The following is a 17,293-nucleotide window of genomic DNA, read 5'->3' as shown; positions in this document are numbered from 1 at the left end:
TGGAGAAATGTCTACTCAAGTCCTTTGCCCATTTATAATTTAGTTTGTCTTTTTGTTGTAGAGTTGTAGTTCTTTATATATTCTATATATTAATTTCTTATCATATATTTAATTTATAAATATTTGCTCCCATTCTGTACATTTTATCACTTTCTTAATAAAGTGTCCTTTAATGCACAAGTTTTAAATTTTGATGAAGCCCAATTCATACATTTTTTTCTTTTGTTGCTCATGCTTGTGGTATCACGTTTAAGAATCTGTGGCCAAACCCAAGGTCATGAAGATTTACCATGTTTCCTTCTAAGAATCTTATGGTATTAGCTCTTGGGTCATCGATCCATTTTGAGCTAATTTTTTTATGTGGTGTGAGATGGGGTGGTCCAATTTCATTCTTTTGCATGTGAAAATCCAGTTAGCCAGAATCATCTGTTGAAGACTTTTTTGTTCATTGAATAGGCTTGGCACCCTTGTTGAAAATCAACTGCCCATGTGTGTATGCATTAGACAACTCTTCTGAGATGTAAAACGGAATAGAGAACAGATGATAACTCGCATATTTGTTAGTGATGGGAATGATCTAGAAGAGAGAGGGAAATCAATAATGCAGGAAAGGGGAAGCACACTGTTTGTTTTAATAGTCAAGAGGGGATGGTACTGAAGATATAAGTGGAAGGACTGACCTTGGAGTACAGAGTTTATAAGAACTGGCAGGAAGGCAGAGTGTATCACTGCAAATGCTGCTAGGTAGGTAGTAGTGGTAACTTAGGGAAATGAATCCCAACTATTCAACAAATACTTACAGTCACCTACTTACTTTATGACAGACGTTGTTCCAGGGATTCAATGATGAATCAAAACACACAGGGTCCTATATTCTTGGAGCTATCAAATCTAGGGATAAGACAGAAACATCAACTACAAAGGACGTGTGGTAGGATTGAGGATGTGAAAGTGGAGCTGGAAATGGGGGCGTTGGGACAATATAATCAAATCCATGTTTTAAAATGGTTGCCGAGGGGCCAGTTACTTAGCTACTGAAGGAGATCTGAATGTTGGTCTATCGCCCAGGAAAAATTCTGATCAGTAAGCAACATTAACATAACATTGTTATCAATAAGTAACATCAACAACATATCACCTACTACACATTAAATTGAAGACAATGCTGTCTTCTAACAGTTCTATAAACTATTACAGTATTGAATAAAATTATGGGATTTAAATATTCAGAATAGTGTTTCCTCTCACAAAGTGATCCTTAATTAACTCTTGTTTAATATACCAGTCTATTTTAGAATTAGTCCTGAGACCAAAAACCCAGAGTAGGTAGAATACAAGTAAAATTAAATGAAATACCACTAAATACCTTTCATGGAAACTCTATACCCTTGAAAAATTCATGTACGATCTTAACACAGTTAAAATTCAGTGAAGACTTAGAGAGACTGTAGAAGGAAATGAAATAAAAAGATAGTTACTACCTGTGGATTTAACTAACATTTGTCTTGTGATTCACCCTAGCATTCTGTACATTTTGATATGTATGACGACTTACCATCCTCACAGTGGTGGAGGCTTAACGGGCTATCTAATCTAATCCAGCCTCAAAATCTGCTCCCATGGATCACTCACTCAGAAGCCGCTTCCACATCGGCCTAAATTCTCAGGAGAATCCTGGGACATGAGAGCTGTCCAGAGAGCCAGTGAACTGTCTCTATAGGCTCCAGAAGAGTCCTGGAGATACTTGCTGTTTCTGAACTCCTATGAACTTACTAGGTCAGAAATAACTTAAGTTTTCAAGGACACAGGCAAAAAAACAAAGACAAATGGCCTCTATTCAATAAGGTTACCTCTCAAACTCTAGTGAGCAACAGTGGAGGGGGAAAAAGACAATTCCAAAATCAAAAGTTGACCACAGTGCTTTTTAACTAGCATGATGAACTGTTCTTGTGGCTCAAGGTCTTATCTGGGCGTGTTTATCAAAGAATTTATAAAGTTATCCTCTGCAAAAGAGTAAGAAAACTTTGTAAAATGTCAGAGAATCACTGCAAAATATGCCGCTGTTGACACTTACACATGATACCTAACATTTCATCAATTTTCAAAATAAAGAGTTTGAATGAAAAAAAAATTTACAACTGTTATTTTCTTTCAGTACTCATTAATTTTTGGAAAGCACTTCACTGGAGGTCAAAATGTACTATTTGCTAGGAAAATAAAAAATATTTTAGTGACAAAGTTCTATGTGGTTTCAAAGCTAATTATCAATCTCTTAGACTGTGTTTTGAAACTGCCAGTTTTAAGCCTAAAATTATTCAAATGCCAATGCTGTTATGGTCAGCATGAGAAATAAATTCTATACAATTCCTCCAGCTTCCAAATAAAGGGATTTTTATAGTCAGAAAATCTGTTTATAAATTATAATATAAAATTTAAAATTCACCATATTTCAGCATCAAAAACATATGCCAGGAAAAAGAATCATGTATTGAATATAACAGAAAATAGGCTCTGTTCCTATTTATAAAAAAATCTCATTATAAAAGCAAACTTGTGGAGCAGAAATATGGAATTCAGTTCATCTGGTTATGCCTCAGGTGTAAGGAAATGCGTTGAACCAAGCGGCAGTGTGGGGGGTGGGAATGGAAAATGAAACAGGTGAAATGGATAGTTCGTGAAAGAGGTAATTTTTCTCATAAAGATGTATAAGTCTCAACTGAAAGATGATTTAGTCTAAGCTAGGAAATACATTTAAGTGGAACAGGTAAAAAAGATACCAATTTTTAAAAATGGGAGGGGCACTGCAAATGTGAGAGGCTGGTAAAGTTGAAACTTTTACCACAATCCTCTCCCCAAATCTCTGACACTTATTGTATTGTTCCAGGAAGGGATATATTTCTTTCAATAAGCTTCACACAAGTATTTTTTATGGATACATATATTTTCTAACATAAATAAACCAAAGCCAAATGAAAATAAAAACTTACTTATCAGAAACGTAACAATTCCCTGTCTATATCTTAAATAAAATGATATAATTTCCAGCTTCTAGTTAATAGCTCTATGAGGATGTTCATAAAGAGTCAATTCTGCTTAATACAGGGATGAAACCTATCTCCTAGGGAGGGAAGAGAAGGGGGTGGAGAGAAAGGGATTTATCCAGTATTATATAGAGAGCCCAAAGACAGTCTGAAATTTTATTCTACCATCTCTCTCCTCCTTCCTTCCCTTCCTTCTTTCCTTCTCTCTTTTAGTCTAAGTAAAATACCCAATGACCAGGAATTTTCTGTCAATCTCTCTAAGCTATAAAAATTTTAGGCACACAAACTGACAAAATATATAAAACCCAAACATCCAATTTAAATATTTTAGGCATTTTTATTTAATAAATAACTTCAGTAAATAGCACTGTAAAAAGTGAACTGTTAAAATTAAAAGGCACTTAAAATAAGAATGTGACTAGTATGAAACCAAACAGGAAATTCAAACAGTGAGAAGTAAATATACACTGGTCTGTTACAGCACTAATTGAAATTAAGAATTGCTTAATTGATGGCTGTTGCATAAGCCATAGTACAATTTCACATGGTCATTAAAAAGGCAAATGTACAGCTAAAACATCAATGAAAAAGTACTGATAAAAAAAAGTCTTACCCAAAATTGCAAACAAATACATTAAATGATTAGAAGAGGTGATAAAAAGCACCAGGCTTTAAACAAAATAAAATGAATAAAATAAAATAAATTCACCCAGAGGTCCCCAATTCAGCAAATACTATGTAAATTAAGGCCTTTATATAAATCAAGGACTTTTTTTTTGCAGAAAATTCCCCAATACTTCTATCCAAGGCTTGAATTTAAAAAAAGAAGGCATAAAAGTTACCAAGATTAAGTAACTCTTAAAATGGCACACAGGTTTTAAAGCTATGTTTTCCCTTCCTAACTCTGACTTTTCCCATGGCCTTTGTAGATCAAATAGTTCATTATTTCACACGAGTAACTCCCAACATACTCATCTTTCAGATATATCATGTCATCAGTCATGTCTAATAAGGAAAATAACAAAATAATAAATTTAAAACAATTCTAAACTAGCTAGAAGGACATTCACTTTGGATTCTGTATAACTGAAAAGTGACATATCTGCAAAGCGAGAAATCAGTTTTAATACTTGATTAACAGAAACTCTCATCATACTCATTACTTTAACTACTGCCCTTTCAATCACTCTAGAAATATCGCTTAATCCACTAAGAGCTGGATTTCAACAGTCCAGGAGGAAAAGGTCAAAAAGGCACAATGCAACCTCAGATGATAAGGAAAACCATCCTGTCTCAAGTCTTCTGTCAGTCCCTGGCATTGATTATAACATTATTTTCAAAATAATTAAAAAATTTTCAAATTATACATATTGTACACTTTCAGAACCTGCCCATGAGAGAACCACAGCAACACTGCCCTGAAACTACCTTACTGTGGCTGTGGAATTACTACTTTGCACTCAGTGTTGTGGATACGCAAAGGCAGCGCTCATTTTCCCTCATACTTCGGGTTGACAACAGTTGTCACAGCACTCTTATAAATAGGATTTTCACCCTAAAAAAAAGAGAAAAGTTATCAGTCGCTCTACTGAAGTCATGTAACATTATTTATAAGACAATATTAAAAGTAAAGATCGTTTTCAGAAGTCATTTCCATTTTATCTGTCCAGGTATCACACTGAATTTTTTAAAAGGCATTAAAAAGTTTACACAGAAGTTGAAAATGAAGGCTTTGCCCTACAAAGTCTAAAGGTACCCCTGTCCTCTGGCATTATTTCCTTTCTGAGCCATTCCTCCACTGGAGGATGTGCTGTTAACGGCTTCTCTCTTTTAAACTGGTTTTGAATGCCTGTCTTGAAACTAATTTTGAACTTGAGGAATTCTTCTGCCATCAACTGCCTGATTCGTAACCCTTTACTGTGCACAGAGGTGCTTGATAATGAACAGACTCCTTGGCTTTCATCTCTCTGAGGGAGATATTCTTCTGAGGCTCTGCCACAAAAGTTGCGGAGAGTTCTGGGGTAAGACTGTCACAGTGTCACTGCGGGCACAGTACCTCCACCAAGGCATCACACTGCCGCATTTGCTTAGACAAAAATAATTTCCATTCTTCATGAAATAACTGCTATTCTTCAATATCGTACTGATGAAATGTTTTATTGTTAATACTGTATTTTACTAAAGAGTACTGAAATCAAGCCCAGTAAATGACTCCAAGCCATAAACACAAGAGATTTTTCAATATCCAAAACTTTACTGACACTGATATTTTAAAACAGGAAAATAACATACATCCCCATGCTATCATTTTCTTAAAAAATTCTCTTATGCTAAGTGATACATTTAAATATCTGCTACAGCATTCTTTCTCCTGCTTGAAAGTCAAGTGAGAAATATGGCCAAATATTCCTATCTCAGAGGAAATAACAGTGAGTACAAATGAAACAAATATTAAAGAAAAACTTAAAACATTTAAAATTTTAGGCAAAAATTAAGATTTTGAAATGCTGTTTAGTTTTATATCTTACTATAGAACCATTTGAGGTGATTTCAAAAAATATAGGCAGATCTAAACAGTAATTTTTGCTTTTAAATTTTATTCACACTTCACTGCAGGTTATATTTGGATATAGTTTTCATTGCCACAATTTCTGCCTCCTAGGAGGGTACAGTTTGGTGGATGACAAACATGAAGATAAATTAAGGCGCTCTGAAATAGTACAAAAGAGAATTATGTACATAAAAAGGGAACAGTATAAGAAAAAAGGGATTGACTCTGAGAAGATCAGGGATATTGTCAAAATGAAACTGTAGATAAAACATTGAAAGGTATACAGACACACATACACATGCAGTCAAGGTGTTGGGAAAAGAATGGCACAGTTAGGTAGAAATATACATAGTTCAGAAGTTTTTAAGGGTGCATGTGTATGTTTTGAGGAGTGGGGAAGGGAAAGGAGACAAGAAAGAAGACAGTGCCAGAAAGGTCCTGTGTGCCATGCTAAAAAGACTGAATTTATCTTGCAGACAGGAAATCACTGAGGGAAAATGAAACATATAAGGGCTGTGTCTTGAGAGACACCAAATAAACCGCTATGACTTCAGCTTAGCAGTGAGCCTGGATACCGACGGAAACGTGACAATGTGCCTTAGCCCCACCCCACAAAACACAATTTGACCAGTCATTTCTGAAACGTGGAGGAACTCAGGATCCCTCAGAGACAAACATCATATAATCTGGATGATAAAAAGTCACATAGGATATCAAACTCTGAGCTCTAATCCCAACTGGAGCTAAAATATGATTATACAGACATTGTAGCAGACGTTTCATAATGGAGACCGGAGTCTGGATCCTGGCGACTACATTGCTAATGAGTGATCAGTACAAGTAAGTTACATTCTTTATTTCCACCTTCCTATTATATGAGGCTAGGACTGACCATTCTTTCAAATATGCTAGGAAAATAAATTACCATTTAATTGTTTCTTTAAACTAATGCATTAGATAAATCTAATGTTTAATACTTAAAAATTGTAAGGGAGGTAACAACAACAACAAAAAATGGAGAACAACAACAACAAAAAAACACCTAAGTTATAGATGAATCCAAAGTACGATTTATATGGCAGAACTTACCTTTGGAGAAAAGTTTGCCTTTTCATATTCACAAACATTTATACTTATTATTTCAAAGTCCATCCAAACAAAATTTTAACATGCAAGGTTAGAGGTAAAATTAAATTATCTGCGTTGGGCATCACCTTAAATGAAGGTAAGCTAAAATAATGCAGATTAGTTCCCATGTTCAGAGTGCAACCCCTCCCCATCCCAACAAAAAGCAAAGCCTATTTAAATCAAGAGAACAGGGTTATGTTCAGCAGTGACGTCCTCTGTTCTCAGTAAACGTCATCCTTGTGCTCCCTCTGGAAGGGCGGACACGGTGGTGACAGCATCATTTCTGTAGTGTATTAGAAATGCAGTGCACAACCGTGGGGATTAGCAGCCCACATTTAGTGTGCTTAACAGCTGTAACAATTACAAAGCTGACGATCTGATTTCTTTAATGTACCTACATGAGTGGTCTTATGTGCTGAAATAATCAGAGTGCCTATTATCTGAAATATGTTAATGATATAATTAACTGACTGGCAACCTTGGTCCCATATTGGAAAAGTGCTTTATAAGCCATGATTTGTTTTAATTTCTTAATGCTCATTCATTAATTTCTATTGTTTATTTCTACTTTAATTTTTCTTGAGAAAACATCTCAAAATAACCTGTAGCCATTAATTTGCCTGGATTTCACTAATGAATAAAGAAATTTTTACAAAACTTTCACAGCTTGAATTGCTCAAAATGCTTATATTGGCTGAAGAAGTAATACTGTAGCCAAAAATTGACTTAACAATGAAAACATTAAGTTTCACTATTAATTATTGATAATTTCCTTCAAAGCACAATTTAACATACAGCAAAGATGAAAATTTCACCTTTCAATAGGAGATATAGAAATTTTTCTCATATAAGAAGTAACCATAAGAAAGTGTCAATATTTGATTGTTTTTGACAGGGAGGGAGGGAGGGAGGGAGGGAGGGAGGGAGGGAAATCAGCAAATCAGTTTCCTTCTAAAAATGACTTTCTGTAAAGCATTAAGTGAGAAAGAAAAGAATGTATCAAATCTCATACTAACAGGAAAACGTACCAAACTACCCATATATGAACCTGACAATAATTTTCTGCATCAAATTTAACTTTGCCATTTCAAAAGTCTTAAAATCTGCTTAGAAATAAAAGAAAAATCTGACAAGTAATGGTTTCTAATGTTATCGGTACTTCCTGTATCTCTTAAAAATATTAAACATTCCTGTACTTTAACACCTTGTTATTATAAGTACACTTCTCAGCAGAGTAAATAAGCAAATCTGCAGTGTTGGTTTCTAGGTAACAAAGTGATCTCCCAGTTACAATGTCTGCCCAAAACAGTAGTGCTAGAGTAACACTAACACCATTAAGTTAACCAGAAATATCAAAAACTGTCATTTTCTGTAAAGAGTGATCTCCCTCTTCCTAACCAGGTAACAGCGTCTCCCGAAGACACTGACTGCTACTAATACAAGGTAGTGGTTAAGAACCTGGACCCTGGAGCCCAGGGGCCTGGGTTTGAATCTCAGCTCTTCCACTAACTAGCCCTGCGAACTTAGCCAAGTTACTGAACCCTTCTGTGCCTCAGTTTTCCAATATGTGAAATAAGAATAAAAGTAGTTAGGAAAGGAAAGAAGAGTTCTGGATCAGCAGTCAGGAGAACTGGTTCTAATCACAATCTTTTTATCGGAGAGTTTTAGGGGCTTACATAATTAATATTAAAACATGCTAGAAGCACTTCATGAAAATTCAGTTACAAGGAAGAAGCCTGTCCGCTACTGCTAAAAGAGAAAATGATAAATTTGTCATCCAGGTAAAGCATACACTCACCAAAATAACTTACCCTAGCTTAGAGAATACGTTAACCAAGCTTTATTACCACTATGAAATTTTCAACTAAGTTTTTATTTAAAACTATAATAGGATTCTTCTCTTTAAAGTCTTTGTTACCTTTCAAAAAAAGTTCAGTGTTAGCTTTGAATATTAGAATTATTCAATAACTAAGAAGAAGAAATATATATAAATAAAAGGTTCTGATTTTTAAAGGAATTTTAAGTTACAGTCAAGAACTAAAGATTTTCAAAATATTTCTAGAATCAATAACGATGACACTGTAGTTATATATTATACAAATGTTATACCAGGTTACATTTATTCTCCTATTTTGAGCTTTAGTTTTCATGTTCGCTTTTCATTGTTTCACCCTAAAACTTACATATAATAATTTGTTATATTATTATAAGGATAATAATACTACCTAAAGCAAGGACTCTAGTAAGGATTGTAACTGACAGGCTGCTATCATACACTACAGTCATTAGCCAAGAACAACCACATCAAACAGTATCACTACTGACTCCATGTTAAAGCTCTGGGAAGTGACCCAGTGCCATTCTACTTACTAAGTGCAAGAGCTGGGACTCAACCCAGGTCTCTCTGATCACAAAGCACATTCTCTTTTCACTACAACACAGCTGCTGCTTCTATACCATAAAGCTTAATCCAAAGCCCCTCTAAACACTAACTCTGTATTAACACACAAAAAGAAAAGCCATAGTATAGCCATATAAATAAAGCCAGACTTAAAAAAAAAAAAAAAAGGCAGCAATAGTGATAAAGGACACACAGTGCAGTAAAAAGGATAAATTTCACATGCAAAGACAGAAAATGAAAGAAAATACGAACGGCAACTTAGAGACCAGCTTTACGTCCATAGTTTGGATTCTTGAAATTATTAATAGGACTCTTGTAAATCGGATTTTCTTGCTAAAGTAAAAGAAATAGTTTCTAATGATTTCATCAGAAAAAAGCTGACATGTATAGTGTTTAAACACTATAAAAGAGAATTTTTACTATTTTTACACTTCCAAAATTAATTTTTTTTTAAAAACCCAAGCAAATTGTAGTAAAATGCAAATGACTAAAATTCATTTACAATTTAACAATACTGAAGATTGTCACTGCTTTTTTGTATCAAAAGATGAATACACGAAGGCCAACGCTTGGCCACCGCGGCCTCTCACCCCACGCTTCAAAGCACTAAATGCTGGCATCAACTTTCATCACTTATAGCTTCTAAATTTTTATAAAGCCAGGTTTATTAAGTTGTAAAATTACAGAGAATAAAAATACCCTTTTTAAGTACATAGTTCCATGAATTCTCAAATGTATAAACACACCCACAATGAAGATCATCTCAAGATCCCTCGGGCCCCTTCCCCCAGCTCCAGCCCCTGCAAACCACTGGATCTCATTTCTGCCTCTAGAGTTTTACCTTTTCCAGACTGTCACATAAGTGGAATCATACAGTATGTAGCCTTTTGAGTCTGGCTGCTTTCTACTTAGGTTTCTTTGTTGGGGGAAAAGAAAAAGAGAAAAAGCTTTCTACTGAATAGCTTTCTATTATTTAGGATTCTATTTGACATGAGAAAAAAAAAGGCAGAAGAGCAGATTTAAGATTAAAATTATTAAGGAAATAAAAACATTGACCACAGTAACCAGAAGAAACATTCTTATAATTGTTTTGTTTTAATGGGATATACTTAAAAGATATACTTTTCTATTTTTCACTAAATGCCAGTTTTCTGAATAATAAATTTTGGGGGGAATAAAATATTTAAAGGACTTTAATAATCAGCTTTAGCGCTAATAAGTCTTAGAAGTGTTACATTTGCTTTATGAATCACCCTCCTTTTTAGATGATTTCCAACTTACCGTGTCCCATTTGGCATTCATTTTTTCCTTTTCAAATTTGGCAAATTCCCTTCTGTCATGAATGATCATTAAAAGCTTCCAAATCAGCAGCAATGCAAGGCCAATAAGAACAATTCCAGCAACCACACCTGCTACAATTGGAATAATGTCTGGACCAGTGGGGCACTCTGTAAAGTAAGACGCAAAGGATGAGCACATAAGGGATGAGAACGTGAAGGTACAGCCAAAATTACAAAGAGCTGGGCAGTCTCATAAAAAAACACACAGGAATTAAAATCCCAAGATAAGTGAATGTACACTATCCCAAAGAATCTATAAAAAAGATACTAGAAGTAACAGATGGGTTTACAAGACCCCAGCATACATGATCAATAAAGAAAAGTCATGTATTTCTATGTATTATATAGAAATTGATTTCTACAATTTGGAAATTGAAATTTAGAAAATAGTATTTTCTACAATAGCACCAAAAATCATGATATACCTATGTATAAATCTAAGAAAATATGTGCAAGATTTACATGCTAAAAATTACTAAACACTGATGAAAAAAAGACCTGAATAAATGGAGAGAGATTCCATGTTCATGGATTAGAAGACTCAACATTGTTAAAATGTCAATTCTCCCCCAATTTTTTTTTTATTAATTAATTTATTTTTATTTTTGGCTGCACTGGGTCTTCGTTGCTGTGCGTGGGCTTTCTCTAGTTGCGGCAAGCGGGGGCTACTCTTCGTTGACATGTATAGTGCACGGGCTTCTCATTGCAGTGGCTTCTCTTGTTGTGGAGCATGGGCTCTAGGCGCACAGGCTCAGTAGTTGTGGCACAAGGGCTCTGGAGCGCAGGCCCAGTAGTTGTGGCGCACGGGCTTAGTCGCTCTGCGGCATGTGGGATCTTCCTGGACCAGGGCTCGAACCCATGTCCCCTGCATTGGCAGGCGGATTCTTAACCACTGTGCCACCAGGGAAGTCCCTCCCCCAATTTGATCTATAAACTCAATGCTATCCCAATCAAAATCCTGGCAGGACGTGTAGATATCAAGCAAGTTTATTCTAAAATTTACAAAGAAGTAGGAGAACTAGGAAAGTGTTTCAAAAGCACTTTCAGAAAAGAACAAAGTTGGACAACTTATATTACCAGATTTCACAACTAGCTATGAAGCAACACTAACTGAGACAGTGTGGTATTGGCTAAAGGACAGATGCCTGGATTAATGGAACACAATCAAGAGTCAGAAACAGGCCCACATATATAAGCTCATCTCATTTTCAACCAAGGTGGAGAAAGGTCAACCTTTTCAACAAATGGTGCAAGAACGACTGGAAATCTACATATAAAAAACTGGACCTCACTCCATATACTAAGATCAGCTCACAGTGGGTTATGGACCTAAATGGAAAACCAGGAACTATAAAACTTTTAGAAGAAAACACAGGAGAAAAATCCTTATGAACTTGAATTAGGCAAAGAGTTCTAAGACATAATAGTAAAGAGCAAGATCTGTAAAAGAAAAACTTGGTAAATCGTAGTTCATCAAAATTTAAGCTTCTGGTCTTCAAAAAACACTTAAGAAAATGAAAAGACAAGGAGGCACAGACTGTGACACAGTATTTGAAAAATACATATGCAAAACAATACAGAGACTTTGTGTGGGTTACTGCATTTACTCCTCAGACTCTCCATTCATAAAACTTAAAATCTGCTTTCTCTTTCCCTTATTTATTAATTAAATACTAGTTTAAGCTTTGAGAGATTAAAAGTGTCCCAACTTGGACATATAACAGTCCAGCTGGCAGTTGTTCCTAAATATTAGGGAAACTGCCAATAGCCCCAAGCAGTAAAAAGACATAAAAGAAAATGCAAAGAATTTTGAAATGATCAGATTTCTACCTGGAGTCTCTACAACATGAACAGTGGCCTCATTGTTCCCATTCACTGAATATGTGAAGTAGAACCAGCAGTCGTCAACGTCCTTCTCCTTACAATGGGACAGGGGATCGACCTGGCCTGGCTGGGGCAATTTGTCCCGATTTTCAACCTTGGTAATGTTGAAATGTGAACATTCCTGAGCACACGTGTCCTTCTTTTCTCCTTTGTTGAAGGCTCGGCACTGAACACATTCTCTGTTAAAATGCAAATGATTACATTTATTATTTAAAATAATATTTGCTTAAAGATTATTTTGTGTGCTAGACTCAAAATTTAACCAAATTAAGCCAAGAGCAATGAAAGAAGATATAAATAAATGAAGAAACATATTTCTAGATGGGAAAACTAAACATAAAGATGCTCGTTTCCCAAGTGATATATAGATTTATTACAGCTCAAACTAAAATCCTCCAAAAGAAATAAGAGAGTAGGAAAATAAAACTAGCCCTATCAGATATTAAATACACAATTTAAAGCCAAAATAATTTTTGAAATGTGTTGCTGGTACAATAGTAGTTCTCTCTTCAAGGGACAAAACTTTCAATTTTATTTAGTTTAGTCAAAATATAGTTAATTAAGCAATTGGTAATGCTAATTTAACAAAGGTTACCACATGGACTCACTTACATAGCAAACTCGGATTGAAATAATTGTACCATCGCTCTCGTACGACACATTTCAGTATCGTGTGACAAACACCAGCTACTGAGAAAGAATTTTTAAGATTTAAAAAGTGGGCTTCAATGTGACAGTTTATTTACAGCGTAACCTGATGTTAGCACTGTTCTCTGTATTGTGTGCTGATACAGAGGCCAACAGACAGCGGGTTATCACCCATTTCAAGCAATTCGGAAATACTCACTTATGCTCGGCACAGACTCCAAGGCAGGTCTGGCACATCTCACAGGTCGGCCCTTGGAACTTGGGATCTGTACACTTACAGGCGCCACACTCACAGACGCCCCGGCCATTGCAGATCTGCCCATTCACAGCCGTGCAGGAGGTAGTGTCCAGAGAACAGTCACAGGCACTGCCAGTGTAGTTAGGGTTGCATTCACACACACGACACTTGCAGACACCATTTCCTGCAATAAAAAACATCATTTCTCATAACAATGGTAAAAATGTAAAATCAGAGCAATGACCGAAAAGTGAAAACAAGCAATAATGTGTAAGAAAAGCTATCTGTGGGATGGAGTGACCTTCAATGCTGCCCTTTTTCTATTTATTCACTAAGCAAACTCTCAGCATTTTTTATTGTATTAGATAGGACCACATTTTATAACCATTTTCAGACCCCTTCTCACCTCCACAAATTAAGCCATTGGATCTATCACAGTTGAAATTATCACACTCGCAGAATTTGCCAGAATAAATTTCGTTTGTATTATCCCTCTTCCGACACACACACTGTCCACAGACACATTCTCCGTTGTTGCTACATATTTCTGAACTGTTTTCTTTCCTGCAGTAAGCGTCCATATCTTCACTGTTCACCTCATCTGTGCTACATTCACAATGTCTCCCAACACGTCCTTCGTTGCACCTAAAGAGCGTCCAAAATTTCAATCACATAAAATAAAAATAAGTGAAAGTAACAAATCATGCTGTGAGAAAGACTGGGAGAGGAAGTAAGACTATGAACATTATCTTCAAACTACAATTTTATTACACGTCATGCCACACGTCACAGATGTGCACAAAAGTGTACATATGCACACACACAGAGCCATTCAAATCCATGTGGAATCTACACAGGGGCCTATGAAAAAAATCCCTCTTCAGGAAAGTAACCATTTTGATCAAGATGAAAATACAATCCAGCAATGAACAGGTGAACAAAACATTTAGAAACATAGGATAAACTTATTTTTAAAAGAGTGTGCTATGTTTTCAAATGATATACTATTTATTACATTTGCTATTATAGGTGAAGCAACCGTCCAATTGTTAATCTAAAAAAATACAATAAACACACCCCAAAAGGTGCATGGAAGTTGAAGAAAAACATACTGAGCCTATCATTTGAAAATATAACTAACATACTGTTTAAAAATAAATTTATCCTATGGATCCAGACTTTTCAGCCACACTGCATATTTTTAGAACACCTAGTGTTCAGACACTGAAGACACTAGTTCTGTATCTGGTAAATACACAAAAAGAAGGAAGGCAAAACATTTTCAAGATGATCTTTCAGTTAAGTAATATTTTACTAAAAATGGATCTACACAATTCAGTCAGGGTATGTATGACATGGAAAATTTAAAAATGTAACATTTTAATTGTTATTTAGAATAGAAAGCTAATAACTGATGGCAAATTACAGCCATCTATTTTTCTCATGATTAAATACCCTTAAAAGCATAGTCATTTGGGGCTGACATCTGCATCAAAATATTCTTCCCTCCTCCTATTCTTTTAAGGAGAAAGATTATTCAGAGTACATTCAATTTTAATTTTTAATTAAAAAGTAATCACAGTATGAAAATAAAATTTAAAATAATTTGACTATAGTTTTGTTAGTAGTAGATTCTATGTTCTGAAAATACTGTTTTCTTTTTAATTTTACAAAGTATATTGCTTTTTAAAAAATTATTCCAATGATTCAGAAGTACATGTAATACACGGTGAACATCCTTTATTGCTTCCTAATTCCATTTCCCAGATACAATCACTATTATTTTATATAAGCTTATTTAGCTCTAGAGAATTCAGACTGCTATAATGAGAGAAAAACCCAAATGCTACCTTAACAAATATACATCTTGGATGGCTATAAAAGCTTTCATTTTACAGTAAAGGACAGTCTGCCTAAGAAAAAAAAAAGGCAGGGAAGAGCTTTCCATAAATAGCACACACAGGATCATCAAATTGATCCTGTGGCGAGCAGCAGTGGCTGCAACAGTCATTTATTTTCTCCAATAGACAGAATTTCTCCGGACGCCCAAACAGAGCCTCTGCCCCTGCAGCCGTCCCAGCCGCAGTCCCCCGCACCCCGTCACTCTCCACGGCCCCAGCTCACCTGCAGGCTCCACACTCAAAGGTCCCGTTGCCATCATGGCACTTGGGACTGCCAGGGATGCCTTCACTCTGGCATTCACATTCACAGATGAACTGAAGAATAATCTCTACTTCTTCAGTGAAGCCCAGAGGCTTAATTTTAATGGTTTCAGAATTCTTATTTGGACATTTATTTGAAGTTACGCTGATTTCAAATTGAACCTTAAGGGAAAACAAGAAGATAAGGTAACAACTAAGCAATTTAAATCTACTAAAAAAATTGCAAAAAACCACTCCAAATTATATTTCTTTAACTGTTTCTCAAATTATAAACTACATTGCCTGTAAACAAGCAGTTTTTTCTTTTCTTCAGAAAATGTTTATATAACATACCTCATCCCCAATGGAAATATTAGAGCATTTTCTCCCATTTTCCCCTGTTCCATTCACCCCATTCTTGCAGTAAGACTTGTAGTTTATTGTTACTCCTTCTGGTAATTTGCTGTTTTCCAAAATGACTTCTGAAGACAGGGACTAAAAGAAAGACTATTAAACAGAGGAAAGGCAAACAAATGCTACTATAAAATAAGTTGAATGCATAAATCCAATGGGTAAAATGAACTGTTAAGAAACAGTATCATTTAAATAAAATATCTGAAGCCAAATCTTGAGTGACCAGAAAACACAAAACCCAGAGAAATGGGCTCTAATTAATAAGGATCCATTCTTCAAAATAATGTACATGACTGAAAAAAGTATTTATGGTTTAATTGCTGAGTTAAAATTTTAATGATGATACAGCACAGAGGGCTGATATGAATTATGAGGAGTCCTAAGAACTCAGAACACTTTCCTCCCCCAGTGGCAACACAGCTCTCCTCTGGCCTACCAACTTCAGCTCACTAGGGACTAAGGTAAATGATCTACTACACAGTCTGGGAACAAATGTGCTCAGGTGCAGTTGCAGCCCTGCACCCTCACCCTGCAAAACAAGAAAACCCCCAGTGGGAGGATTCAAGCCACTGCGTTTTTAGAACAGCAGACCGCTCAGGACCGATGGAGAAGGCTGCAGCAGCAAGCTCTCTCCTGGTCACACTCCTGCACAGATGGAGTTGGGAAAGCATTAAGATATGCTGTAAAGACAGAGAACAAAACAACTATGGGAGAAACAGGGAACAACCAGAATCTAGAAAATCTTTGTAAAAACCTCTCTCTCTTCGAGCAGGGTCTTTCCAAAACATTCTGGGAACCCCTGGCATGAGGTAGAAAATATCTACAATTCAACCCATCAAAAGGCTGGGGTGGTGTACACCACACAGGATGGTTACTGTTAGGTTACAAAGGCCTCCAGACGACCTACAGCAGTTAATGACCAATGCTGAGTGAGCATCGCTAAAGCACCCTGAACTAAAGCTCAAGACGGAGAAAATTCCTCTTTAATTTCAACTTCCTTCCAATCTGGGGGAAAAAAAATCTTATAAATCTTATTAAAATGGTAAGTCAAATATATGTAAATACATTCATATATACTTTATGGTACATGCATATATGACTGTGAGGTACCTCTTGAAAACAGGGAAATATATACCCTGAATATATGTCAAGAGAAGAATTGGCAAAAAAAAACAAAAAAAAAAAGCTTTTCTGGCACGATTCATCAAAATAGATGAATCTAAAAAAGAAGGGGTGGAAAAAGAAGACTGAGGTCATCCTATACATCTAAATATAAGTTGTTTCACACTTGCTTTCCAACAAGGAGACCTATTACTTAACAACATTAAAACAGAATTTAGAAATTTTCCCCACATGCCTTTGTTATATTTTGCTCTGCAGATAATTATGTATTTGTAAGAGAATATGAGTTTTTCCTCCAGATGCAGAATTTAAGTTTTATGTTGTCTTCTGGGGCTTGCTAAATTGTGTATGAAAGGAGTTTTACTTTTTTTGAGAAAAGTATTCT

The 17,293-nt window shown here is 35.6% G+C and overlaps 1 protein-coding gene across 4 annotated transcripts in view; it reads right to left on the bottom strand.

Moving 5' to 3' along the window:
* Positions 1 to 3,358: 3,358 nt before the first annotated feature.
* ITGB1 (integrin subunit beta 1) overlaps positions 3,359 to 17,293 on the bottom strand; it is a 42,891-nt gene continuing 28,956 nt past the window's right edge. For 2 of the 4 annotated variants that reach the window (XM_082449717.1, XM_082449716.1), the window contains exons 10-17: positions 15,727 to 15,867; positions 15,356 to 15,555; positions 13,638 to 13,876; positions 13,193 to 13,415; positions 12,292 to 12,524; positions 10,403 to 10,569; positions 9,374 to 9,454; positions 3,359 to 4,596 (exon numbers count right to left, since the gene is read on the bottom strand). In XM_082449717.1, coding sequence (XP_082305843.1) covers positions 9,380 to 9,454; positions 10,403 to 10,569; positions 12,292 to 12,524; positions 13,193 to 13,415; positions 13,638 to 13,876; positions 15,356 to 15,555; positions 15,727 to 15,867 — 1,278 coding nt within the window. In that variant the 3' untranslated portion in view covers positions 3,359 to 4,596; positions 9,374 to 9,379. The remainder of the gene's footprint in view (positions 4,597 to 9,373; positions 9,455 to 10,402; positions 10,570 to 12,291; positions 12,525 to 13,192; positions 13,416 to 13,637; positions 13,877 to 15,355; positions 15,556 to 15,726; positions 15,868 to 17,293) is intronic. The other 2 variants (XM_082449719.1, XM_082449718.1) reach the window with 1 other exon arrangement.

The sequence above is a fragment of the Balaenoptera physalus genome (genome assembly GCF_965194825.1).
Source record: "Balaenoptera physalus genome assembly, chromosome: 2".
Lineage (NCBI taxonomy): Eukaryota > Metazoa > Chordata > Mammalia > Artiodactyla > Balaenopteridae > Balaenoptera > Balaenoptera physalus.
This window is presented reverse-complemented; position numbering and strand designations above follow the sequence as displayed.